General features: G+C 45.0%; 1 protein-coding gene across 2 annotated transcripts in view; it reads left to right on the top strand.

Annotated features, from left to right (window-relative positions):
- Positions 1-1,197: 1,197 nt before the first annotated feature.
- Positions 1,198-27,356, top strand: part of LOC113981485 (ras GTPase-activating protein 1-like) — a 118,566-nt gene continuing 92,407 nt past the window's right edge. The window contains exons 1-2 of one of the 2 annotated variants that reach the window (XM_027708892.1): positions 1,207-1,457; positions 1,518-1,655. In XM_027708892.1, coding sequence (XP_027564693.1) covers positions 1,207-1,457; positions 1,518-1,655 — 389 coding nt within the window. Of the gene's footprint in view, positions 1,656-27,356 lie in introns of both variants that reach the window. The other variant, XM_027708893.1, reaches the window with a different exon arrangement.

Below are 27,356 nucleotides of genomic sequence, written 5' to 3'. Positions count from 1 at the left end.
ACACCGGGTGCCCTGGGAATCAATTCGCCAAAGTGCACAGAGGTATCTTCGTTACAGCTTATATGCCAGCATTACGTGTTTATTGATTTTTCGTTCCCTGCATTCCTGTTACATATTCGTGACATTTCCCAACACCTATTAGCATATATACATATCCTTATAAGGTCTCGGAGGGGCTTTATCAGGTGTCTTCAGTGGTCTTCCCTGTCTCGAGCCCCTAAAGTTCTAAGTGACTGCTTTATGACCCTCTTTAAGACAATATGCCTGGTTATAGAGTAACTTGGTATTGCTTGGCTGCCTGCCTCAGTTCCCTTCTTCATTGTTTCTTTGCTTGGTTAGTCCCTTTAAATCACTTGGCTCAGCTATATGTAGTTTCTATGGTACATTCCACTACAAAAATTCTTGTTACATCTCTAACCCCCGATATCAGTACTGGAACGACCTGCAAACCACCCTGCTTTCCCTACAGACCTACATGTGTATTTATTGCTTCACGCTTTGGTAGTGCAATAGACTCGCACAGTTGTCCTCAACTTCAATGCTGTAACTCGGGAGAGGAATATACTTTGGCACGATCTGGGGAGATCTGCCTTTTCCTGTTTGGTTGTTGTGGCGTTATTTGGTGTGGGTTTTTTTTATTTTATTTCTTTGTTTTTCCCGAGGCAGGAATGGAAGACTCCCTATTCTTCCCTCCCCTCCCTGTATCCCTTACACTCCTCGAGAGGGAGCAGGGAACCTACCCCCATCTTCTTTCCCAGCTACCTCACGCTCCACGATCTGCTGCCTACTCCCTGCATGAGAATGCAAATGAGAATGAGATACTGAACGCGCAGGTGCAGCTCACCAATTCGCTTTTTTCTCTGTCGCTAGCTAGCTAGCTTCCTTCCTCTTTTCTTTTTTGTCCCGCCCATGCAGTTGCGCGCCCTCGCTGGCTCTTGGGGGAGGGGTGGGGTGAGAGCGCGGAGCCGTGTCTCTGCAGGAGTTGTTCCCCTCGCGGCCGCAGGGGTATAAGGCGCAGCGCTGGGGCCTTGTGAAGTTACTTTAGGTGCCCAGACGGCTATTGTTCAGAGCTCGTCTCTGCTGGAGAAATCTTCTTGGCCCAGCTCCGCTCCCTACAGGCGGAGTCGCGGGGAGGAGGAAGTCGTCGTCACCTCCCCGGAGTGCTGCGGTCGGCGGGGGGGGAAGTAGGAGGGAGCGAGGTTTAACATGATGGCGGCCGAAGCCGGGGCTGAGGAGGGCGGCTCGGTTACCTCCGCCGGGCTGGTGGGAGCCGTTGGCGGAGTTGAGTCGGAGCACTATCCCACCTTATGCCAGGGCAAGAATCTGGGATCGCAGGGCCCCTTCCTGCTGGGCTCTGGCGGGGACAGCCCGGGCGCCGGCAGTCCGGCTTTGTGCTCGGCGCTGGGGCTCCTGGCGCTAGGCTCGGGGCCTGCCCCTCTGGTGTCCAGAGGCGCCGTGTCAGCAACTGTACAGGGGCCGGAGGTGTCTGGAGGGATGCTGCTCCCACCCAAACCCAGCACTGTCGCCTTTCCGTCGCCGCCGCCACCTTCCTTGGTGGGGGGGCTGGGGACCATGGACGAAGGCGACTCGTTGGATGGGCCTGAGTATGAAGAGGAGGAGGTGGCCATCCCGCTCAATGCTCCCCCCACAAACCAGTAAGTAGCAGCGCTTCCGTGCCCCGCGGGGTGTCCGCCACCCCTGTGCGCTTCCCCCGCGGGGGGGCGTCGCAGCGGACAGCGCGGCGTCAGGCCCGCACACTTTCTCAATGGAAAGTGCATGTCAAACTCCTGTGGAAGTGTAGAAGTTTTTAATTAGGTTATGTTTGGGAAGAAGAGACAAATGAAAAAAAAACCCTGTAAGTATTCGTTAATATTTTTATTATATTTATCCTTCCATGAGATTAATCGGGATTCCTACAATGCTAGTTATATAAAGAATCTTGCGCTAGAGGCAGAGCAGTTCTATGTTTATATTTTGCGAAATAAAAAAAATGAGGTAATGTTATATAGAGTTCATGTAACGAGCGAGTGCTCTAAACACAACCTTTGGATTTAACAACGAACTAATTCCAGGAAGTCTGCAGATTTACATAAAAAGGTTGCAAGGCTTGTGTCCTGGTTTCACTGGGGTAGAGTTAATTTTCTTCCCAGTAGCTGGTATAGTGCTGTATTTTGGATTTAGGATGAGAATAAGGTTGATAACACACTGTTTTAGTTGTTTCTAAGCAGCGTTTACAGTAAGTCAAGGACTTTTCAGCTTCTCACATCATCCCACCAGTGAGTAGGCTGGGAAGCACAAGAAGCTGTGAGCAAACATAGCCAGGACAGCTGACCCAAACTGGCCAAAGGGATATTCCATACCATATGGCATCATGCTCAGTGTATAAACTAGGGGGGAAAGTTGTCTGGGGGCCGCTGCTCAGGAACTGGCTGGACATCGGTCGGCAGGTGGTGAGCAACTGCATTGAGCATCACTTGTTTTGTATGTTCTAGCTTAATACTGAGGGGGAACGGGGGAGGGAGTGAGCGAGTGGCTGTGTGGTGTTTAGCTCATCATCATCATCATCATCATCATCATCATCATCATCTACCTGCCAGGTTAAACCACTACAGCTTGTATTGGAACAGCCCTCAAGTAGGTACCTTATTCTCCCCAAAATGAAACAGTTTCAAAGGCTTAAATTGCTTATGTTGGTATATAGAAATATGTTATTCCTGAAGTTATAGTAAGTATAGAGAATAACAGGGTTTCAAGGTACAGGATGGTAGATATGTTCAAGGTATAGGTCAAAGTTCATCTGAAAACCCATCTGAATTTGGGTTCATTTTTACCATCTCTCATAACTCCGGTGTTGGAGAGTTAATTTCTGTAATATTAAATGTTTGGGGTTTTTTTTAAATAATCTCTAACCATGACAGGCTTTCTACTAATCCTTTCCTCTTTTAATTTCTTGAATTTGTGTGAAAGTTAATAAAGAATAAGACTTTGCTTTGTGAAGACAGTGTTTGAATAGTCTTAAAGTTGTACACTTCCATAAATATAATCAGGCAGTTTAGATAAAGACTGAGGAGGCAAATAGAAGCACATAAAAGTGAAGTTACTTCTTCAATATTGTGTATTATGTCAGAGAGATACAGAATCCTGTTCTCTCTGAAAGATCACACTGCTTTTTCTGTTAGAACTGGTTATTATGTTTCTCAGAAAGTAAGGTTGTGGTTTTTTCAAATATTTTTTAGAAAGAGAGGTAATTCTTGGTGAATGATCATATATTCGATACTAAGTAATTCTTACTACTTTCACAATTATTAGTGGATTTTGCTGTCAGAGTAGTGTAACTCATGATAGCATGAAGGTTAACTTTCATAAAAGAGGATATAAAATTTCTGACAAAAAGCATGACTGCGAAGGCCCTGATTTTCTGTGTTGGTCAATGAGGCTACTTAGCTTATTAAGACAAAAAGGGATATTGAAGTCTTTGCAGGACCGGCATAACTGTGTAGTTGAGTATTTGCTCTTGCAGATACTTCAATATAAAAACATCTAAGCAACAAAATAGATTTTGAAAAATTGATTCAGAAACTTATATCTCCATTTACTTACCTGTTTTTTATTTTTGTAACTTATAATTCTTGTGACTTCTCAAAAAAAATTTGTTGGCTAATTAAAAATAACCAGGAGCCTTTTTCTCTTTCATTCATCTATTTTAATAAAAAGTCTTTTTTTTTTACCAGTCTTGGTTAAGCTGCATGTTGATAGTAAGTTTTATCCTTTCAGTCCTGATGTTTTATTTTGGAAGTGTACTTACTTTGTAGTCATACCATCTGCTTTGATAGAATTGAACAAAGATCTGTCACTTTAATATAAGCAAACACCTAATACATTTCCTCTTTCCCAAGTACATCAGGAAAATGGGAATACATTTTAATGTGATTAATTTTGTAGCAGTGGGAGAAGCTTGTCAATGTGTAAGAGATTCTGCTAATTAAAGTACTCAAAGTCCCAAAGTATGATTGATATTTATCTTTGATCCTTGTAAGGGCCTAAGGTGGCACTGCCAAGTTATAGGTTCAGGATACAGTAACAGATGCTAGACCCAATAGCTTTAGGGATAAACAAGCTATTACTAACTATAGGTACAGTAATAAATATAGATCAGTAGTACAATTATCTGTGCTGTTACAACACATCCAGTAATTCAGTAGTACGATTATCCAGGTCAGAACAACAGCAAATCCAATCATTCAGCAATATTGGGCTAAACTTAATATCCATGAGTGCAAAGGCTTACATAACCATGGTTATTGGGCAGGGTGGCAGGAAGCGGGGCACAACTTCTTTGGATGAGTGACACAGATCAGCTGATGGGCTTAAGGAATTCAGAATTTCCTGATTGGGCTGACCTCTTTAATTGTTGAGTTGTGGAAGCACTACATGGACATGTTAACTAATCATCACACATCCTACCTCTGTTCCAGTTCTGTCCTTGCTGTGCAGAGGGCATACAAATACTGTGCAAGGCAATGCTAGCCCCACAATCCTGAATGAGACTGACTTAATGATTGTCTGTTCAGTGTGTGCTTTTTCATTTGAGTATAGAAGTAGTATGTTTATGCTGTAGCTTAATGGTAGGTGGGAGGCACAGGATGCTAGGTAATAGAGTGGACAATTCTCTGTGTTGTGTTTGGTCTTTTTCTCTGCACTCTCTACCCGATCTTCAAAGCTCACTGCCAGAGGTTGATGGCAGTCTGAAATGGTGTTATGGAAATCCCTACAAAGTTAAGGAATGAATGATATTTAATTTAGTAGTAAACTGGTGATATGTGAAATAGTTTAGTTGTTTATGTATTTGAATAAAAATCTTAAAGTTGACATGATATACCTTAGTGTTGCATTAAGATGACAGAAGCAGTTCCAGTATATTCCAACATAATTCATATTTTCATATGGTGTTTCTTCAAGCGGTGATTATCAAGTTGAAATGAAAATCCTTTGAAATCTTTTGAAAACAAAAATCCTTCCCATGGTAGATGTATTGTTACAGTCACTTTTGGTATCTGTTGAGACAACATATTAGTGAGAAAAAACAGTAGAAGATAGAGAGCTGGGTAGAGAAGTATTAAACAAACCTGGTTTGAATAAAAGGAAAAACTGTTTTGTCTGAATGTAGTTACAGTTTCTTCAGATGAATTTGTCAGAGGTAGCAAGTCCAGAGTTCTACAACATTTGTTTATTTGAGTAGCTAATAAGAAAACAATGTTTTTCTGAAAGTGCATAGTTTTATAATAATTATTTGAAGGCCATACTCCGTACCAAAGAATAAATTTGTGTTGTGTTGAAAACTGAGGGGAAATACTATTTGGCATTTTTGGACTCTACAACTTCTCTAGGCAACCTGTGTCCAGTGCTCAGTCACCCTCACAGTAAAAAAAAAAATGTTTCCTCACGTTCAGACCGAACCTCCTGTGTTTCAGATATTGCCCATTGCATCTTGTCCTGTCACTGGGCAGGAGTAACAATAGCCACTCTGTTGTCTTTGCACCCTCCCTTCAGGTATTTGTATATATTGATGAGATCCCCTCTGAGCTTCTCTTGGCTAGACAGTTGCAGCTCTCTCAGCCTTTCCTCATAGGAGAGATGCTTCAGTCCCTTCATCTTCATGGTCCTTTCCTGGACTTGCATCAGTATGTCTGTGTCTCTCCTGTACTGGGGAGCCCAAAACTGGACATTGGACTCCAGGTGTGGCCTCACCAGTGCTGAGTAGAGGGGAAGAATCACCTCCCCCAACCTGCTGACAACATTCCTCCTAACGCAGCCCAGGATACCATTTGCCTTCTTTGCAGCAAGGGCACATTGCTGGCTCATGTTCAACTTGGTGTCCACCAGGACCCCCCATGTCCTTTTCTGCAAAGCTACTTTCCAACTGGTAAGCCTCCAGTATGTGTACTAGTGCCTGAGGTTATTCTTCCTTGGGTGCAGGATTTTGCACTTCCCCTCATTGAACTGCATGAGATTGCTGTCAGCCCATTTCTTCAGCCTGTTGAGGTTCCTCTGGATGACAGCATGATCCCTTGGTGTATCAGCTGCTCCTCCTGGTTTTGTGTCATCTGCAAACTTGCTAAGGATACACTCTGCTTCATTGTCCAGATCTTTAATGAATATGTTGAACAGGACTAGACCCAGTATTGACCCCTGGGGTACATACTGGCCTCCAACTAGACTTTGTGCTGCTGACCACCACCCTCTTGACCTGGATGTTCAGCCAGTTTTCAGTCCACCTCACTGTTTGCTCATCCTGCCCATACATCAACAGCTTCTCTATGAGGAACTTATGAGAGATAATGTCAAAAGCTTTCCTGAAGTCCAGGTAGACAATATCTACTGCTCTCCCCTCATCTACCAAGCCAGACATTTCATCATAGAAGGTTATCAGGTTGGTCAAGCAAGACTCCTGCTTGGTGAATCCATGCTGATTACTCCTTGTAACTTTTCTTGTCCTTCACCTGCGTGGAAGTGGTTTTCAGAATCAGCTGCTCCATCACCGTCCCCAGGGATCAAGACAGGCCTGACTGACCTGTAGTTCCCTGGGTCTCCTTTCTTTAAGATATGGGTGACATTTGCTTTCTTCCAGTATTTAGGCACCTCTCCCAATTGCCACGATCATTCAGATATTATCGAGAGTGGCCTCACAATGACATCAGCCAGCTCCCTCGGTGCTCATGGGCACATCCCATCAGTGCCTGTGATCTTATGTACATCCAGTTTGCTGAAGTATTCCCTGACCTGATCTTCTTCCACCAAGAGTACATCTTTCTTGCTTCAGCCTTTTCTCCAGTCTCTGAGACTCGGGATTTCTGAAGGCCAGTCTTGCCAGTAAAGACTGAGTTGAAGAAGGCATTCAGTACTTCAGCCTTTTTCCATGTCTTGTGTGACCAGGCCCCCTGGCCCATTCAGCAGTGGGCCCAGGTTTTTCCTTAGCAGATCCCTGAAGAGGCCAAAACTACTCTCCTGAAGTCCAGTGTTGTGATCTTGCTTTTTGCCCCCCTGAACTCTGCTGTCTCATGGTCACTGCAGCCAAGGCTGTCTTTGGCCTTCACATTCCCAATGAGCCTCTCCAGGAACCTCCTTGATTGCTTATGTCCTGATGTGCTGTTCTTCCAGCAGATATTGGGGTGGTTAAACTCCCCTTGTGGATGTGAGGCTGTCTGTAGCTGTGATGTAACTTGATTTTAGTGTATGAGGTTTCTCTTCTGTTTCACAGTTAATGTAGTTAGCAGGTAACCTTTTTTCATCAGTTAACCTAGTGTTTCTTACTAATGTCTGTTTTCGAATTGTAGAGGGACTATAAACACCTTATTTTTTAAAATTGCTGGGTACTTTGCTGATTTGTCCAGATCTTATAATTTGTGTACTTGCAGAATAGAATTGTATATAAATCTGGTTTTATATCAATCTGAATAGATGATGTCAGAAATGTTATTTTAAAAGAATGGTTAGGAGCAGCAGAACAAAATTGTACTTTGCCCTTATGTTGGAAGTGAAGCAGTAAGTACACTGAACATAAGTACATATATAAATGGGGAAACTTCAGCTTCAGAAAAACAAAAGTGGAACATTTGATGCTGGAAAAAAGTTAATAGAGGAATTTTCTGGGTTTTTCTTGGGTGTTTTTTGTTGTTTTTTTTTTCTTTTAGTCAGTATTTCTAATTAACATAAATCAAAGGTTTTTTAATCTAAATAGTGAATAGAGACTCTTAACCTGTACTTTATCAAGCTTTTATTTTGTTGTATATTTTCTGCCAAAACTTCAACATGGGACTTATGCACTTCACCTACTAGCATACCCTATTGAGAGGCATACTATCATCCATATTTCTTCACCTTTTGTTTTCCTTTTTTTTTTCTTTTTTTTTTTTGTGGAGGAACACTAGTTCTGCTGTTAGATCTCTTCATCATAGGACTGCACCTGTTGTTTCAGTCATAAATTCTTAGGATTCCTGCAGTAGTTTTCCTGTTTCCCCCATATCTCCCTTTTTCCTTAAAAAACCCACACAGCCCCCCCTTGGTATTTATCTTGCTGGTATGCACAATAAGAGGACAGAAAAAGCATCTTATGTCAACACTGTGTTTGTGTTGCATAGAAGTATTCAAATTAAACAAGAATTCTGTGGTTTTCTGTTCCTCTAGATTATGGTCGGCACCAGTAAAATTTTATGGGTTCTTGACAAGTTCCTTCTACTGTTTTATACTTTCAGGCAGTCTTAATTATTTTTTATTTTTATATAAAATGCTTGATGACTGGAATAGGAAAAAAGTTAATTTTTCTTTTTGCATGGGTCTATCTTTAAATTATGTTTTGTGTATTTATAAATATACTGTCTGTAGTTGAGGAATGTTATTAGATGACCTGCTTGATGAAACTTGTTCCTTGAAGTAGTCTGGGATTATGTCAGTGGGAATAGCTATTAGCAAAGGCTTTGAAAAAAGTACAAGAAAAGCTGAGTCGGATAAACAGAGTATTAATTTCTATATAGACAACTTTCCTCATAATTTCTTCTGTAGAAGCTCAAGAATTTGTCTTGTCTTTTTTTTAATTCTTTTGAAGCTAGCTAACAGTGTTGCTTAACTTTAAAAAGGTACACACTGCAAAATGGTTAATATTTATCTTTCTATTATTAACATATAGAAGCGAGTGTTGCTAAATAAACTTGTAAGCTGCAGTAACATTTGAGGCAGGGTGTAGCCAGCTTTCTAGGGCACTCAGTGTACCCATTCAGTGTTCTGATAAGTTAGTTAGAAGTCTGATTGTTGCAATGGTCGGGTTCTAAAGTCATTCTCATCTCAGCTTTATTTTAAGAACTAATTGGGACCAATTTCACATAGAGACTTTTTTTTTTTTAATTAAGGATTGGTTGTTTCATTTTGTTAACACTGAAACTGTAATACTTGTCCATCCTTAAGGGGGATTTGAGTTTATATAAGTATAAAGTTTCCTTGGGTTGGAATATGTATGTTAATGTTAAGTCTTTTATCTATATGTAATTTTATTTAAAGAAGTTGTGTATCTAACTATATGAAAATATTTAAAATCTTAGTTTGCTGTTAAGGAATCCTGTCATTGGCTCAGCAGAGGTGGGCATATGATTTTCTTTTGTTAATACCTACTTATAGATATTTGGAAAAGGGTTTCTTTAATGAACTTTCCCATACAGAGTACATTGCTTTATTTTTCTGGGATAGTTTCCAGAAACTGAAGTTAATGATATGCTTAGATTTAGCTAACATTTGATAATCAGATCGGGAGGCTATGCTGATTCTGTGTAGTTTGTATAAGCAGTTTTTCTATAAATATTTAAAAAATTAAACATAGAATCATAGAGTTTGAAGGGACCCACAAGGATCACTGAAGTCCAACTCCTGGCCCTGCACAGGACAGGCCCCAAGAATCACATTATGTGCCTGAGAGTGTTGTCCAAATGCTTCTTGAACTCTGTCAGGCTTCGTGCTGTGACCACTTCCCCAGGGTAGCCTGTTCCAGTGCCCAACCACCCTCTGGGTGAAGAACCTTTTCCTAATATCCAACCTAAACCTCCCCTAACACAGCTTCAGGCCATTCCCTCGGGTCCTGTCAAGGGTCACCAGAGTGAAGAGATCAGTGCCTGCCCCTCCATTTCCCCTCATGAAGAAGCTGTAGACAGCAATGAGGTCTCCCCTCAGTCTCTTCTTCTCCAGGATGAACAAGTCAAGTGATCTCAGCTGCTCCTCATATGGCTTCCCCTCTAGGCCCTTCACCATCTTCGTAGCCTTCCGTTGGATGCTCTCTTATAGCTTTATATCATTCTTATATTGTGATGTCCAAAACTGTACACAATACTCAAGGTGAGGCCACACAAGTGCAGAGCAGGACAATCACCTCCCTCAACCAGCTGGCAATGCTGTGCCTGATGCCCCTCAGGACATGGTTGGCCCTCCTGGCTGCCAGGACACACTGCTGACTCATGTTCAACTTGCCATCAACCAGAACCCCCAGGTCCCTTTCCATGGCACTGCTCTCCAGAGTCTCATTCTTAGTCTGTGCATACATCTAGGGTTACCCCATCCCAGGTGCAGAATCTGGCACTTTTCTTTCTTAAACTTCATATGGTTGGTGAGTGCCCAGCCCTCTAATTTGTTGAGGTCTCTGTCGAGGACCAAGAATAGGAATGGGAACGATTCCAGAAATGGAAAAATATGTACAGCAATTGAACGAACTTTATGATGCAGACTTTATGGTTGTTATGCATATACACATTGTATGTTCCCCCAGAATTTGTATCTTCCGGGCATGTCCCAGCTTGTTCACCTCCCTGCTCCTCTGTTTCTCTGCCGATTGGCTGGAGAAGCTGTAGAAAGGAGGCAGCCCCCATTCGCCCTTTCCTCCCCTGGTTCCTCCTGCGCTCCTCCCCTTTTTGCCTGTGTCCCTATCCTGGTTTGTCCCCCCGCCTGTCTGTCTCCTGCTTCGCCCTATGTTCTGGCCCTTTCCCTCTGGAGCTGATAAAACCCACGTGCACGCTGGAATAAATCCTCTACCTGCATCCCACCTTTGTGTCCCAGATTCGTGCTGTGTCACGGCCCCGTTCCCCTCTGTTGTTTAAATCAGGCACGGCTAAAAAGATATTTTTTGTGATGGTCTTCTTGCAGCATGCTGCGACACAGGAGACGGTTAGTAACAACACAAACAGGAAAAGCAAAATTTTAAAACAGGTTAAAAAGTGTTTGTTTAAATGGACTTGGAGGAGGACTGATCTGCATCTTCCAAATCAGTTTGGACAGCTGCATCTGCTCAGCGACTCCCCCCCAAAAACTGTTCCTAGCCCGAGATGCCACTGCTCCATGGTGTCTAAAAGCCTAGTGATTGTGGCCTTCTGTGGACTACGAGATCCTGAAAAGTAAACAAAACATGTTAGAAATGGTCTTTCTGCTTGTACAGCTGGAAGGGAGACAAAAATACAAATAAAAACGTTATGTTTGTTAAGTTCAGTTAGCAATGTTGGTAATACTGTAATTCCTTTCTTGTGTACTGCTAGGTGCGAGATGACCAGATAGGTTTCATTAGGGTTTAATTCAGGGTCAGGGTCATGTGGTGAGGGCACAACTTCCATAATCTGTTCATTTGATTTAAGTTGAACTGCAGGGAATGGTAGGTTTAACATGATCCATTCTAATTGCTGTGGTTTCTTGGCACCTGCTGAAAGGATGGGCTGGGAAGGATGGAGCGCAGCTGCGGGGGTGTTTGTGTTATCATGCCACTCCTGGCTGCTTTGTTTCTTGACAACTCACAGGTGCACTGTCTGAGGTCTGGCAGTGAATTAAAAGTCACTTTTCTCTTTAAGTCGGGTGACTTTTTCGGGGGCAGCAGTTCTCCATAGATGTTAGTAAGAGACCTGCAATCTTTAGTCCAGTGTCTGCCTTTGCCACATCGTTTGCACGACGTCTTTGGGAGTTCAGATTTTGTGGTTAAGACACAGCGGCCCCGTTCCCCTCCCCCCTTTCGGACCACAGCAGGTCTCTCTGCCCTCAAGGAAGTCGACAGCTCCTCCCAGTTTAGTGTCATCAGCAAACTTAGTATCCCTTCAAGTCCTGCATCCAAGTCCTTTATGAAGATGTTGAAGAGAACTGGGCCTAAGAGCCCTGTGGAACCCTGCAAAGTGACCAGCTGGCAGTCTGATGTAACCTCATTTACTATAACCCTTTGTGCCCAACCCATCAGCTAGTTGCTCAGCCATGTTATGACGTGTTTATCCAGCTGCGTGCTGGTCATTTTGTCCAGAAGGATACTGTGAGAGATGGTATCAAAAGCTTTACTAAAATCCAAAAACATTACATCTACTGGCTTCCCTTGAGGTGTATAACCTTGCCGTAAAAGGAAATTAGGTTTGACAAGCAGGACTTTCCCCTCATGAAGCTGTGCTGTCTGTGACCCGTGACTGCGTTGTCCTACAGGTGTTTTTCAGTTGTCATTGAAGTGAGACTGACAGGCCTGTAGTTTCCAGGGTCATCCTTCTTGCCCTTCTTGAAAATGGGGGCATTTGCCAGCTTCCAGTCGACTGGAACCTCTCCAGATTCCCAAGACTGCTCAAAAATGATTGAGTGAGGCCTCATGATGATATCAGCCAGCTCTTTGGGGATTCTCAGATGAATCCCATCAGGACCCATAGACTTATAGGGATCCAACTGGAACAGCAGATCCTACACAATTTCAGGGTCGACTGGGAATTGAACATTCTCGCAGTCATGGTCCTCCAACTCAGGGCACTGAGGCCCCCATGGTCCGTCATCCATGTTGAAGACAGAAGCAAAGAAAGCATTAAACACCTCTGCCTTGTCTCTGTCCCTGTTTGTGAGGTGACCATCCTCATCCTGTAATGAAGCAGTGTTATTTCTGGTCTGCCTTTTGCTATTAATGTATTTAAAAAACCTTTTTTTATTGTCCCCTGCAGTACTGGCAGCTTCAACTCCAGTTGAGCTTTGGCTGCACAAGTTTTCTCTCTACAGCAGCAAGCAGCGTCTCTATTCTTCCCACATCACCTGACCTTGCTTCCACTGGGCATACACCTTCCTTTTTTGCCTTATTTCCAAGAGAAGACCCCTGCTCAGCCAAGCCAGCCTTCTGCCTCGCTTGCTTGACTTCTGGCATTTGGGAATTGCCTGCTCCTGTGCCCTTAGCAGGTGATGTTTGAAAAGTGACCAGCACTGATGGACCCTCATGTCACGTGGGGCTTTATATAATAAAGAAATGGAGTCAGCTCCCCTTGAGGTGGTGGTCAGAGAGAGGTTTATTCAAAACTCGCGCTCTCTTTTATCCCTTCAACTCACGTGACCTTGTGACCAATGAGGGTACATATTTCCACGCATGTCACTTGGGCTTCCCTGCCCTTGGTGCTTCCCCTGCACCCCTGGACATGCCTCCTACATCACCCCCTTCTCAATTATTTAAGAAGGTCACGAAAACAGTGCAAAAACAACAGTGCAAACAACAGAACATCACATTACAACTACCATAGCTTGCAATGACCCAGCACATCGCTTGCTTTGGCTTCTTATACATCTATTGTAAACCTTTTAAAACCTTCTTATATTTCTAAGGGGTAGTGCAACTTGGAAAAATAACTTTATTAACCTAGGGGCCTTAGCCCAACTGTGCATAGACTTATAACTTTTATTAATCTGAGGGTTTAAATAACTGGGAAATTCAACTTTATTTCAAGAACAGGGTAAGCTTAGCAACTAAATTCTCTTAAAGTGACCATGTGGCAGAGGTAGTGTTATTTTGTGGGGTGTTTGGTGTTTAAGGCACTTGTCCAATCAAACAACTCTCTTATTCATTCACTCACACGTTCACTGACAGCCGTCATTCCATACATCATACACACACTCATGGATTTTGTATAGACTCTGCTTTTTGCCCCACTGGTCATCCTTAAATGTAAACCTGAAACATAAACCATACAGAACGCATTTCAAACAACAGGTGAGGGTTAGCAACATCTCGAAGAAATGAACTTTCAAGACGGGACACTAACCCTGCAACATAACAGGAATCAGTAACAATATTAACAGGTTGTTCAGAAAATTTTCCCAAGGCAATATGTATGACAGTCAGTTCTAGAACTTGCACAGAACTCTGGTTCATGGTCTGTACCTCTCGTTCCTATTGTCCTGTGTCAGGGTTTACCCATGCCACTGCAGTTTTTTGGGTCCGCCCAGATGCATCTGTGAAGACCGTGAGGCCTTTCACTGGTTCATGTTTGCATCTGGTTGTGGCTTTTAAAGGTAAATTACCAACTTCTGCCCACAATCTGTTTAGGGAGATGAATTGAAATGTCACCGTCAAAGCCTGCCAAGGCAGCCTGGAATCCTGCTTCCTCAGCTAGCATCCAGTTGAGGTTGTCCTTTGTAGCTGGGATGTAGATGGTCGCAGGATCTCTCCCATCCAGTTCCTGCAACCGTCCTCTGCCTTTAATGACAAGCTTGGCAAACATTTCATTAGTAGTCCACACAGTTTTAGGTGGTGTGTGGGGCAGAAGCAGCCACTCTAGAATTTGCAGTGGGTCTTTTTCAGTCTGATTCCACTGAAACAAAACTGCAAATGGCTGGTACCTGCTGGGTGCGAGAGCAAGGCAGATTTGCAGTTCAGGATTTCTCCTTCTGCCTTGCCTGCCTTCTATTGCCTTGGCACAAGTGTCTAACACTTGCTTTGCCTCTGCTGTCAGAGACCGGCTAGACGTTAGGTCTGAGTCCCCCTTAAGCAGCTCAAATAGAGGGTGCCGCTCCTCTGTGGTTACGCCTAAAATAGGCCTTAACCAATTGATGACTCCCAGAAGTTTTTGCAACTCGTGTTAAGTTAAAGTGTTTTTTACCTTGAGCTGCAGTGACTGTGGAGAAATTTCCTGCTGTATGATTTTCCATCCAAGGTATGTCCAGGGTTGCGATTGCTGCACTTTTTCTGGAGCAACTTGTAACCCTGCATCTTGGACAGCTTTGATTAGAGCAGTAACAACAAATTGCCGTTCATTTTCTGTGGCCGTGGTTATTAATACGTCATCTATATAATGGTGTATGATGGCTGTTTGATATCTCGTTGGGCTATTTTGCATCCCCTGAGGAAGGATAACCCAGCGATACCTTTGCATGGGCTGTGCATTGTCCAAGGCGGGGATGGAGAAAGCAAACCTTGGCGCATCCTCAGGGTGTAGGGAGATGGTAAAAAGGCAGTTTTTTAAGTCAATTATTAGTAGTGACCACTTTGCTGGAAGCATAGCAGGTGAGGGAAGTTCAGGCTGCAATGATCCCATGACCTCTATGACTGCGTTTACTGCTCGTAGGTTCTGCAGTATTCTTCACCTCCCACTTTTCTTGGGGACGCAGAATACAGGGGTATTCTCGGAATTGGTTGTTGGCACATTATGACTTGCCTCAAACTGCTTCCTCTCTTGCTCGCGAAAGTGGGTGGCAAAGAAGAGGAGGATGGCGAGCAGCACAGCGGCAAGCAGTGCAGTGCTCATGGCGTGGCCCCTGCCCCACCCATGGCACCCTTGGTATAACTTGGCCCGTTCTCCACTGCTTAGGTACTTGTGGGATGTTGCTGCTAAGGGTCTTCCAAGGACAATCCTTTTGAAAGTGGTCAGGGTCACCACATCTAATGCAACTCGCTCTAGGTCTGGCCCCTTCCTGCACTCCTAGCTGGGCGCTTAGGGCTGTGGCTAAAGAGGCAGACTGGTGCCCCACAGAGCCAACTCCTTGGTAGGGTCGAACCAGCTCAGCAATGCTACAGCTCTCCCTTTTAGGAAGGGCTTGCAAAGCTCTTTTACAGTCTGGGTTCGCCTTCTCAAAAACCAATTGCCTATAAAGCATCTCTCTGGCGTTATTGTACTCAACTTGCTTGTTTAAAGCAGATTGCAGCCGATCTAGGGGTTGTGAATATGGTTCAGTAGAACCTTGTAACACTTTTGTGGATGACAGGTTGCTATCTTGGTCTGTAGTGGGAAGCTTTCTCATGGCTTATAGGGGTTGTTTGGCTATTACTTCGTACACCTCCCGGGGATAGGTTGACTGGGCATCTACTGTGGTGTAATTCTCCTCCCCAGTTAATTGGTTTGTTGTTATGCCTGCTTGGGTATTGGTTGCATACTTAGCACAATTCTCCCGATAGTCAGTTAACCAGACTGTATATTGGGTGTTATTAAGAACTAATTTCATTAGATTCTTCCAGTCATGTGGGGTGAAAAAATACATGGAACTCAATGTCTCCAAATACGTGAAAGTATTGGTTAAGGACACGCCAGCATCTCTTACCAATTGCCTCAATTCCTTTGTCACCTCATATGGCAGAGGCTGGAATTGAGGGGGCTGACGTTGGCTAAAAACGACTGGGCATGCATGGATAACCTGCAAATCTCCCACTCGAAATGCCTCATCCCGACATTGCTCCCACTTGTCAACTCACCTTCCCCCGTTTGCCTCCCTCCCTCCCGGTGGAGCCATCCCTGGTCCCTCCTCCTCATCCCCCCATGCCTCCCCCCCTGTGGCCCCAGTAAACCCGGTTCCCTGTGGGGGGGTGGTGGTGGGTGATGGACGTGGTGCGGGGGAGGGGCCTTCCCCCCCCTCGTGCCGACGGCTGGAGTGGAGCGGTGCTGGGACCGGAAGAGACGGATCGGCTTCCAGTCCATTTGGCGCGCAATATGGCTGCGCCCAGGTCCGTGCACGTGGTCGCTGGTCATCCGCAGCAAGAGGTGGCAAATAGGCTGGGTTGTCTCCCTCATCGCTGCAACGGAGCCCCCTGCACTGATCCCATGGGCTGGGATCCCGCATTACAGGCTCCGTTCCCTCCCGGCGACCCGTGCTCCCATGGCTGCCGGCGCCTGACCCGTAGCTTAACTCACGAACATATCCCTCCCCTCCCGGTAAACCCCGTGCGTTTGGGTATCTATGTGTGGGATTTAGGCTGCGGCTAGCAGTGTGAGTGGGGGGGTGTGTGTTAGTGTGGGATAATTGTTCCATTCGCTGGTGTGCTTTATGGAGGGCAGACATTATCACTGTGTAAGCTGGAATTATGTTATCGGCTCGGTGATCGCCTGCTTTGGTCCTTTGGTTCAGGATGTGTCCCAGTCTTTCCCATATGTCTATATGTAACACTTCTGTTAGTGGCAACGTGAGATATACAGACCTAATAAATGTTACTAATTCTGGTAATTCTGCCTTTGTAGTTTGGATTTGGTAAGTTCTTAGCAGTAGAGTTAATGTTTTAATGTCTTATGAAATCTCGGTGGAGAAAAAACTTCCCATGTTTTTTACCTTACTCTTGCTGCTGTAGACGCACGTGTGCGAAGGGGTTCTTTGTTCGGCGGCTGCTGAGTTTTACTTTCGGTTTCTGGATCGGCTTTTTTCTTTTCGGCATCTCCGTCGGCGTCCGCTACTCTCTGGGTCTCTGCTCCTGCTTCTTCAGCGGCTGCGGGTGACTGGGTCATTCTTGGCGCAGTGCTGAGGTACGGGGTGGCTCTGTTGGCGGCGGGGGGTTGCGGCGCAGCAGCGCGGGCGATTCCCGAGGCGATGTTCAGGCAGCGCCAGGCTCCATTCGGCCGCGGTCCCGGCGCGTCCGGCGTGAGGTCCCAGCAGCAGCGGGGGGGCCGCGGTCCCTGCGGCTTGTGCCGGGCTACTAGGCAGCTAGTGCTAGGTGCTGGTCTCGCAGCTGGCGGCAGCCCCTAGCGGCGCGCAGGGGGGGCGGCGGGTCAGCACGCCGGGTCCTGGAGTCCCCGAGGCGTGCGGGGGGGGCTGCATGGGGTGGCTCCAGCTGCCTCAGCATGGGGTCTCCGTTGCTTTTCAGCTGCGGAGCTCCCGGCGGCAGCTCGTGAGACAAACACAACAGCTCTGAGCTCCTTCGGTGGGGCTGGGAGTTGAAGTGTTGGTACTCACTCAGCTTCGCTGCTTTGCTGCCCATGTGGTCCCCGGCTCCGTTCCTCGCTGCCCGCCATTCCGTTTCTCCTCTTCTTTTCTTCTTTTTTCTTCTTCTCTGTTCCTGTGCACTTTCCCCAATATTTTTTGAGCTCTCTGTATTAACTGCGTCTCTCAGTACCGGCTGAGACGATGGCTTAAAGACGTCTGAATTTTTTTTGGTGAAAAATTCCCGTATCCTAAAAATGTATACGATAACCGGAATTTACCGATATTCCCCTGATTCCGGGTATTCTAATCTACCTAATGTAGGTTCCAAGCCCCAGTTCGGGTCGCCACGTGTCACGTGGGGTCTTTATATAATAAAGTCAGCTCCCCTTGAGGTGGTGGTCAGAGAGAGGTTTATTCAAAACTCGCGCCCTCTTTTATCCCTTGAACTCACGTGACCTTGTGACCAATGAGGGTACATATTTCCACGCATGTCACTTGGGCTTCCCTGCCCTTGGTGCTTCCCCTGCACCCCTGGACACGCCTCCTACACCCTAGCACTTTCAAAAGCATTTTCCCAGGGGACTTTACTCATTAGTTCCCTGAGCAGCCTGAAGTCTGCTCTCCTCATGTCCGGGGTTGCAGTTTTGCTGGCACTTTTCCTCCTGTCAACAGAGATGTTAAACTCGATCTCTTCATGATTGCTGTGGCCAAGACGGCCACCAATCTCCACTTTGCTCACGAGATCTACTCTGTTGACAAGCAGCAGATCAAGGAGGGCATTTTTCCGAGTCAGCTCCCTTAGTACCTGTTCCATGACATTATCATCCAGGTGTTTTAGGGATCTTCTGACCTGAGTTGTACCAGCTGTGTGATGCTCCCATCCCAGGTAATTTCTGGCAAGTTGAAGTCCCCCATAAGGACAAGGGCAGTTGTTTTGGAGGTGTCCCTTAGTTCCTTGAAGAGTAACTCATTGTTATCATCATCCTGGCTAGGAGGTCTATAATAGACTCCCACAATGACATCCACATTTTTTGTTTATCCCTTGATTCTTACCCAGAGGCTCTCAACTGTGCCACTGCCAACTGTAAGCTCCATACATTCCAGCCCCTCCATTACATGCAACACCACCCCCCTGCCTCACCTGCCCTGCCTATCCCTCCTGAAGAGCCTACCTGTTTTGTCTGTAAAATTATGCATATACATGTTCCCCCATATGTACTATCTCCCCTCTGTTAGGAAGCTTTGTAAAGTGGAGAACTGCAAAGACCCAGTGAAAAATTGGTAACTAACAAGACAGAGGAGGACACTAAATTTAATAAAGTGTGAGTGAAACTTAATTTAATCTTTATGAATAATTGACGATGGACAAGAATGTGCTCAGACAGCAATTAGGCAGGCAAAGGCACAAGGCAAGGCAACTTTATTTACAATAGGCTTAGATTTATATTCTTTTTCTCTGTCCATGCGCAAGCATTTTATATTTCATTGGTCAGGTACTCCTGTTCACGCGCCTAAACTCATCTTTTGATAGGTGGTCGACACTTCTTCGCATGCTGGCAAATCTCAAAAACAGCACCTGTTATTTACAGCAGTTTTTCTCCTTTTCTGCTTTCTCATTCTGGATTGTTTACATTCCTTACAACTTCACAGCTGCAACTGCTCAAATTCAAGGCCTACCATTTAGTCGTTTCCCACAATTCCCCCTTTTTGTTTTTCAGCTACGAAAACTGAGTTTATCATCCCCTGCAGGGCCCTTTGCAGAAAGGATAACAAACATGGTAGTAGCGATACAATTATTATAAGCACTAGGAGGCAATAAAGGCCTAGTTTTACTACTTGCTTGATCCAGGTACTAAGACCCCATCCATTCAACCACCCATCAATGCCAAAACATCCTGTGTCCTGTGTTATCTTTTGAGTTGCCACCTGCAAGTCTGCTATGCTCTTGTATACAGATTCAGAATGGTCTGATAGATTCATACAACACATTCCCTCAAAATCCCGACACCCGTGTCCATGTGCTAAAAGCAAAAAATCAGCAGCAGCTCTATTTTGAAGTGTAGCATGACAAACACTAACTACATCCGTTGCCAATTGATACAAAACTTGAGAAGTTTCGTTTGCTTGTTTGGTTACCCAACAAGCCATTCTGTTTAGTGTTCCTAACGCTTTAGCTGCTGCTACTCTGGGGGCAAGCACTGAAGAAGCTACGATCTTAGCGCGATTCCACAACCATATGTCATCTTTGCATGCAGGTGTCAATACTAAACTATGCTTATATCGTGCATGTGCATGAAGGTGAGTGTGATTTAATAAAAGTTTCTGAGTTGGTGTCAACAATCCCAGGTGACCGATGGTACAAGGTCCTCCTTTTATTTTTCCAGGAATTCCCGGCCAGGCTCTATCTCTACATATGAGAAACAGGCCACGAGGCAATTTTCTTGCAACTGCAACTCCTGAAGCAGGTTTTGTTTTATCACATCCCAGGTGTTGACACCAAGCAGAACTATTTTGGTAAAGATTTATGCTAGGAGAAACATCTTGCAGAATTGTTTCTTTCTTTTCCCGTGTGTCATGACCATCAATATAGTTAAAGTAAATACAACTTTCAGCTGGTAGACTTCCTAATATATCTATTTCCTGGGGTTCTAAGGTAATTGGAAGGCTATTGTCCCAGCTGTCCCAATGCTCTGTACAAGTCTTCATTGACTTGCAAACGGCCATCGAGGTTCTCTGGATCTTGGTTATATCTGCAACAATAAGGCTGGCCTCACTGCCATTTAGTGGAGCTCCCACTAAACAGGTGTGAAAAGGCTGCTCGGGTTGTGCAAGCGAGGCACAAAAAGTGGTCTAAGACCTTTATCAGGGTGACCCAGACATTTTTACTGTTCCACGGGGTCAGCTGCTGGAGGTTCAGATCGCCTCTGATTGGGTTCAGGTCGCTTTTGATCGTCACCACAGCCAGTAGCAGGACGCGCACACCTGGCAGGAAACCACTGGGGTCCAGCATCTGTGGAAACACAAGCATACCCACGTCCCCAGGTGATAAGCTCCCACGGACCCTCCCATTCTTGTGTCTGAAGGTTGTGGACTAGGACTCTGGCCTTAGGCCAGAATTCATCTCCTGCTCCCTGCAACGATAAAAAATGCATTAAGATCACAGGATTTTCTGCATTAGGAGGTACCGTGAGGTGGTTTAGCGTGTACACCGCTTTCCATATCCGATTCTGTGGTGTTTCACCATGCATTCCCCCTTTTTGTTTTTCAAGCATTCACTTTAGTGTCTGATGGGTACGTTCTACAATGGCTTGACCTGTAGGGGAATGCGGGATACCTGTGACATGAGAAATGCCCCAGTGGTTAAGAAAGTTAGAAGTTTTGATCGCTGTATAACCTGGGCCATTATCAGTCTTGATAAGATGGGGAACACCTAAAGCAGCAAAAGCTTGACGCCAATGCGCAATGACATCCCTGCTTTTTTCCCCGGCATGGACAGAGGCCCACAAGGCAGCTGAGTGCATATCGACTGACACATGAACGTATTTGAGGAGACCAAATTTAGGGATATGTGTTACATCCATCTGCCAGATTTGCAGACTTCGTAACCCACGGGGATTAACACCTGTTGAGGGCAATGGTATGTGTGGCTGACAGTCTCCACAAGATGCAACGTCTCTTACTTCACCATTTTTAAGGCCAAACTGACGCTGTAAAGCATGCACACCTTGATGAAAAAAGGCATGAGAAGATACTGCTTGCTGCCATTTGTCCGGTACAGGAGCAGCCCATGCAGAGGCTGCCAATGCATCGGCCCGTGCGTTACCCTCACAAATGAAACCAGGCAGACCAGTGTGGCAATGGATGTGCAGAACATAATAGGGCTGTGTCTGGTGCTGTAGCTCATACCATAGAAGTTTTAGTAAATGAAATAACCGTTGGTGATTTACTTCTTTTAAAGCAGCACGATCTAGGCATTGCAGGACTCCTGCTACATAGGCAGAGTCAGTTACCAAATTCAAGGCAACACTAGAAAAGTGTTGAAATGCCATTGCTACAGCACAGAGTTCTACTAATTGAGGGGAGCCATCTTCCTGGCCTATTAGCTCATGCCACTGCCCTTGTTCTTTCCATGTAACCACCGCTTTCCTGTCTTTCCAGACCCATCAGTAAATACTGTAAGTTCCTTAACTGGGACAGGGGATAACAAGGGCCTTTCCATCAGGTGTAATTCCAAATGAAGCTGCAAAAATTTGTGAGAGGGCATGTGAAACAAGATCTCACCTGCAAAATGCAACAATGCTAATTGGAGATCAATGCTGTTTGACAAACACCAGTCCAGGTAATCCTGGCACATGGGCAAAACAATATTTTGGGGATCCCTGCCAGTAAGCTGAAGACAACGTTGCCATCCCTTACAGATTACCTTGGCAACTAGCTCAACAAGGGTGCTCACAGTTTTGCGTGGTTGATGGGGCAAAAAAATCCATTTAATGAAATGCAAGGGTTCTCTCCATTGGGTGTCCCATTGTCCTAACAGACCAACAGGGTGATAAACATTAATAACCACGTACAAATTAAGAGGATGGTCCTCTGCAAGGCGGTACGCTTTTCTGGTCTCTATTGCTCTTTCTACTAAGCGCAGTGCAGTTTTTGCTTCTGTAGTTAATCTTCTAGGAGACAGTAAATCACTGTCACCTTTTAGCAATTGAAACAAAGGGGCCAATTGGGCATTGGTCAGACCAAGTAAGGGCCGTATCCAATTGACGGTCCCCACAAGTTTTTGCACATCATTCAGTGTTTTAATCTCTTGTGAAATTTGGACAGTTTGTGGTTGAATTGTCTGATCCAAAATTTTGACTCCCAAATATTTCCATGGTGCTTGAGATTGCACCTTTTCTGGGGAAATTTGTAGCCCATATGCATGCATTGACTGTTCCACCACTGGCATAACCTGGCGTAATTGCATTTGATTTGGTACAGCGATAAGAATGTCATCTACATAATGATAACAGTACACCTGTGGAAATTGCCGCCGGACCTCAGACAAAGCTTGAGCTACATACCACTGACAGATGGTGGGGCTATTCTTCATCCCCTGAGGCAAAACAGTCCATTGAGAACACTGACAAGGTTCCTGATTGTTAATTGCTGGGACAGAGAAGGCAAACTTCTCAACATCCTCCGAATGTAAGGGAATGGTGAAAAAGTAATCTTTTAAATCAATAATTTGTATGTCCCAACCAATTGGAATCATGGTAGGGGAAGGCATGCCAGGTTGCAATGCTCCCATACTTTTCATAACTCAATTTATTTGCCTCAGATCATGAAGAAGCCTCCACTTTCCCGATTTTTTCTTGATTACAAATACAGGAGTATTCCATGGGCTATGAGGGGGTTCTATGTGACCCTGCTCTAATTAGTCTTTTACCAGCTCATGGAGGGCAAGCAATTTTTCCTGTGCCAGGGGCCACTGGTTCACCCACACGGGAGTTGTAGTCAGCCATTGCAGCTTAAGGGTGGCTTAATGCCCTCACACACAGTGACCCCTAGGAAAAATCCTTTTGGTTAGTTCCAACAGATACTCCCCACATGCTCAAAACATCCCTTCCCCACAGGTTCAGAGGTAGCATGATGAGAAAAGGCCTTGTTGGTGCTACTTGTCCATCAGGGTTCACAATTTGTACAGGAAATTTTCTTTGAAAGCTTTGAGTAGCTCTGCCTCTTCCCGCTATCGCATCTCCTGCTGACACCATAGGCCAGTCTCTCGGCCAATCTTTATGTGCTATGATAGTAACATCAGCTCCGGTGTCAATCATGCCCTTGATTCGCAAGCTTTTTGAACCTCCCTGTGTTAGTGTGAGCACACAGGTCATAGTTGGCTTATCCAAACTAATGGCTGGTTCCAGTAGATTTGTGGAGCACCTGTAGACTCACAAACCCCTGTATTTCGCACCCGTGAGTCTGCTACTGGGACCTTCGCGACGAAAGGTACCAGTTGTGCTATTCTGCTCCCTGCTGGTATAACGACCAGTGGGGAGGGGGTCCACACCATGGTTTGAATTTGACCCATATAGTCCGCATCAATGATGCCCGGGAGAACAAAAAGACCCTGTATCATGGCACTAGACCGTCCCACTAGTAAAGCACTTAAACCATATCCTAACGACCCGTGTGCTTGTAACGGTACCTTATTCACCTTAGAGTCTTTGATTGTAGTTATTGCTGCTGTGGTGACATCTACTCCAGCACTTCCAGATGTCCTTGCAGTGAGTCAGTCACATAAACCTGGAACGGATTCCAGGGAGCAACTTGTGTCTGTGCGTGACCTCCCCTCATGCTCCGCTTCCCATTTCTTGAAGCCAGTGGTTGTCCCTGTAGAGTGAACTTGGAGTGGCATTGTTTAGCAAAATGACCTGGTCTGTGGCAACGTGAGCAAAATAGCATAGAATTTGAGCTCGATACAGTGGGGGGCCTGCGTGGGCATTGTTTTTTGAAATGCCCAGACTGCCCACAATGAAAACACCTCTACCTTTACTGCCGCTGCAAATGTGGTAGCCAGGGCCTCCATCTGGTGAGACATAGAGCCCACTTTTTCACAGGCTTCTATCATCTCAACCAGGCTTGCATTACTATGCAGAGATAGCAGTGCACGTTTACAGTCTGTGTTAGCATTATCTCGGGCTAACTGTAATATAAGTGTATCCCGAGCCTCCACATTAAGCACCTGCTTTTCCAGTGCTTCTCTTAGTCTATCAACAAACTGCACATAAAGCTTATTGGTCTTTTACTTAATAGTTGTCCACGATTGTTTTGGCTTGCCTGTATCAGGGACAAGAAGCAAAGCTTGAGCAGCGAGCTCTTTGGTTTGCTGCAAAATAAGAGGATGAAGCCGAGCCTGCAATTGTGGCTGATTAAGTGGTGCATCCCCAAGTAACTGAGGAAGGCCTGCACCAAACCTAGGGTCGTCCTGAGAGCGTTCCAAATTTCCCAACGATGCTTGTTCTGCTAGCCTCCTCCAATGTGCTTCGAACATCAGCAACTGAGTCGGGTTAAAACACACTTGTGCAACTGAACGAATATCATGAGGAGTAAGCTCACTCTCCCAAATTCCTCTGATTAAAGACTGTGCAAAAGGCGAGCTAACCCCATGATGCATAGCAGTTTGACGCAAGTCCTTAATAATAGAATAATTAAATGGTTCCCATTCATCAGGCTCTTTGCCATTGTTACGAATTATAGGGTACATGAGTAACGGGCCACCCCCAAGGACTTGTACCATATCGGAGTCTCCCTCCTTTAGAGCCTGTTCTTTGATCTTCTGCCAAAATTTGCAGGGGTCTGGAGCAGAGATTGAAACCTGCACCGGTTGCATGGTCAAAACATGCTGCCCCGGGGGGAGAGGAGGTGCAGCAGGCTCCGCTCGAGAACTCGGGGGACAGGATCTCGGTCCTCCGACTCCTTCATCTACTGACAAATCTATTAACATGGGCTCCTCTCTCACCCCCTGTGGGTTAGTCTCCGGCTGTCACAAATTCAGAGGTGATGACGGCTGAGCGGGAGCCTCCCACCCTTCCCCCGTGTCTGGGGGCAGCAGGACCTTTGCACAGTTCACGGCAGGAGCGGTCCCTGGCCTCCCGACACTATTGGGATGAGCTGCAGTTAATTCCCCTTGGGGCTCTGTAGGCGGGGGGGCTTGAGAGGGACCTGCCGCAGCAGTTCCGGATGCAGTCCCAGACACCTCAGGCTGCAGAGTGTTACTCACTGCAGAAGCAGCTTTTCAATCTGCTTTGAGCTGCTTCAGGGAGTCGATTACAAGCCTCCAAGTAGTTAAGGAATTTGTAGCTACAGCATCCCCTCTAGTAGCTGCGTCAAAAAGTACTTTCCTTCCATTGTCCCAAGTTTCTATATAAAATATAGTCTGAGCATTAGCATTAACCCCATTACTTTTGCACCAGACAAGCAAGGTGCGTAGGGCTCATTCTTCATATTTAACACCACGTCTCTCTAGTATTTTTGTGACAATAGATTTTTCTTCCACAGATATCTGCGCGCCCATTATTTATTCCCCAACGTCTCACCTCTTTTTCAGGTGTCTGTAAATTTTTAAGTCCGGACTTTCTTTTCGACTCTCAGGTCCGCCGATTGGCTCTCAGGTCCACCGACAAATGCTACGTTGGGGTTCCGTCGCCACCGCTCTCAGGTCTGCGGTCTTCTGCAATAAATCCTCTTTGCAGTAAATCTTGACAATAAATCACGTCCAGGGGTTCACCAATTGACAATGGACAAGAATGCGTTCAGACAGCAATTAGGCAGGCAAAGGCACAATGCAAGGCAACTTTATTTTACAATAGGCTTAGATTTATATTCTTTTTCTCTGTCCACGCGCAAGCATATTATATTTTATTGGTCAGGTACTCCTGTTCATGTGCCTAAACTCATCTTTTGATAGGTGGTCAACACTTCTTCGCGTGCTGGCAAATCTCAAAAACAGCACCTGTTATTTACAGCAGTTTTTCTCCTTTTCCGCTTTCTCATTCTGGATTGTTTACATTCTTTACAACTTCACAGCTGCAACTGCTCAAATTCAAGGCCTACCAGTCATTTCCCACAAATAACGTGCATAAAGGAAATAATGCAGCCTTGCATAATATCTGCATAAATCTAAAAAAGGTTAGACAAGGTGTTAAAAGGCATAGTTTGGATAAGAAATTATCATGCTGAGAATGCAATTAACATTTTGGGCTGAGAGAATCTAGAAAGGCTAATATGAAGCTTGAGTGGTGAAATATGAAAATCAACTCTTCAGCTATTTATTTTCAGGGATGGAAAGCAGAATAAACAAGGAAGCAATGAGAATACAGGATACCTTTGTTGTTTTCTCATATCTGCATGAAACTGTCATTGTGATTTCTCTATGGAGGATTTTTCCTGGTTCAAGGTAACAGTTTCTCTGCTCGTAATGGGAATAGAACTCGCATAGCCTCAGGAAATGATAATAAGATTTTGTAATGTTTTGAAAAGTATGAAGGTGGTGATTGTGAATTTATAGGTAGGGAGCTTTGACCATGTCTCATAGAAGTTCTCCACTCTTCTTTTGGATTTTGTTGAAGCAGTCAGGTATGGCTAAGGAGAGTGAAATAGGTGTGGCGTTTGATGATGGATTTTTCTACTCACTCTAACTTGTTTTTTAGACTGAAACAGTGAGGTTTCCAACAGTTATCAACATCTTCATTTCTACCGAGTTGCTGAAAAACATTTTTGCTCCCTTCCAGTCCTTACTTCCTGGGCTACTGTGTTCTTAAGTTAAAATTGCAGCATACTGTAAAAGAAAAATGCTTTAGTGGGACAATAAAGCCTCAGAATATTTAATTTTTCCATATGTAAAAAGGATATATGTAAATAAAGGGATTTGGTTGAACCACATGACCTGCTTCCACACATGGTACCTGCTGCCTCCTTCTAGATGGTAAATTCACTATATAGCGCCTCTTTGCAGACAGCCTGTCTTTCACGATCCTTGTAGTGCTTCAATGTTGGGAGCTGCTAAGTGTCCTCTGATTGTCCCATGAGCTTGATAAAGAACTGCAGTATAATAACATTCCTGCTCACAGTAGGTCTGTTAGCTGGGCCTAATGAGACTAGCCTGACTAGTTTTCTGGTACCTAGCTTCTTCAGTGTAACAGTGGAAAAGTAAGGTGCTCTTGTTTGTAGACTAGAGATCACAGCTCTCTAACTCCCTATGCAACTCACTTCATGAAATTATTGATCTGGCTTATGGCTCTCAACTACATTAAGTGGTGGAAGTGTCAGGAATGGTCTCTTATGCAGCTGTATGTTGCTTGTATATATATCACAATGCACAGAATCAAAACTGTTTATGATTTTGTAGTTGTGTCTTCATTCTGTTTACTGTAATTAAGGTTGTGATGCATAGGGTT

The sequence above is a fragment of the Neopelma chrysocephalum genome, unplaced genomic scaffold, assembly GCF_003984885.1.
Source record: "Neopelma chrysocephalum unplaced genomic scaffold, ASM398488v2 Primary Assembly neopelma1_96584, whole genome shotgun sequence".
Lineage (NCBI taxonomy): Eukaryota > Metazoa > Chordata > Aves > Passeriformes > Pipridae > Neopelma > Neopelma chrysocephalum.
The sequence above is the reverse complement of the archived record's forward strand: the minus strand, read 5'-3'. Positions and strand labels throughout refer to the sequence as shown.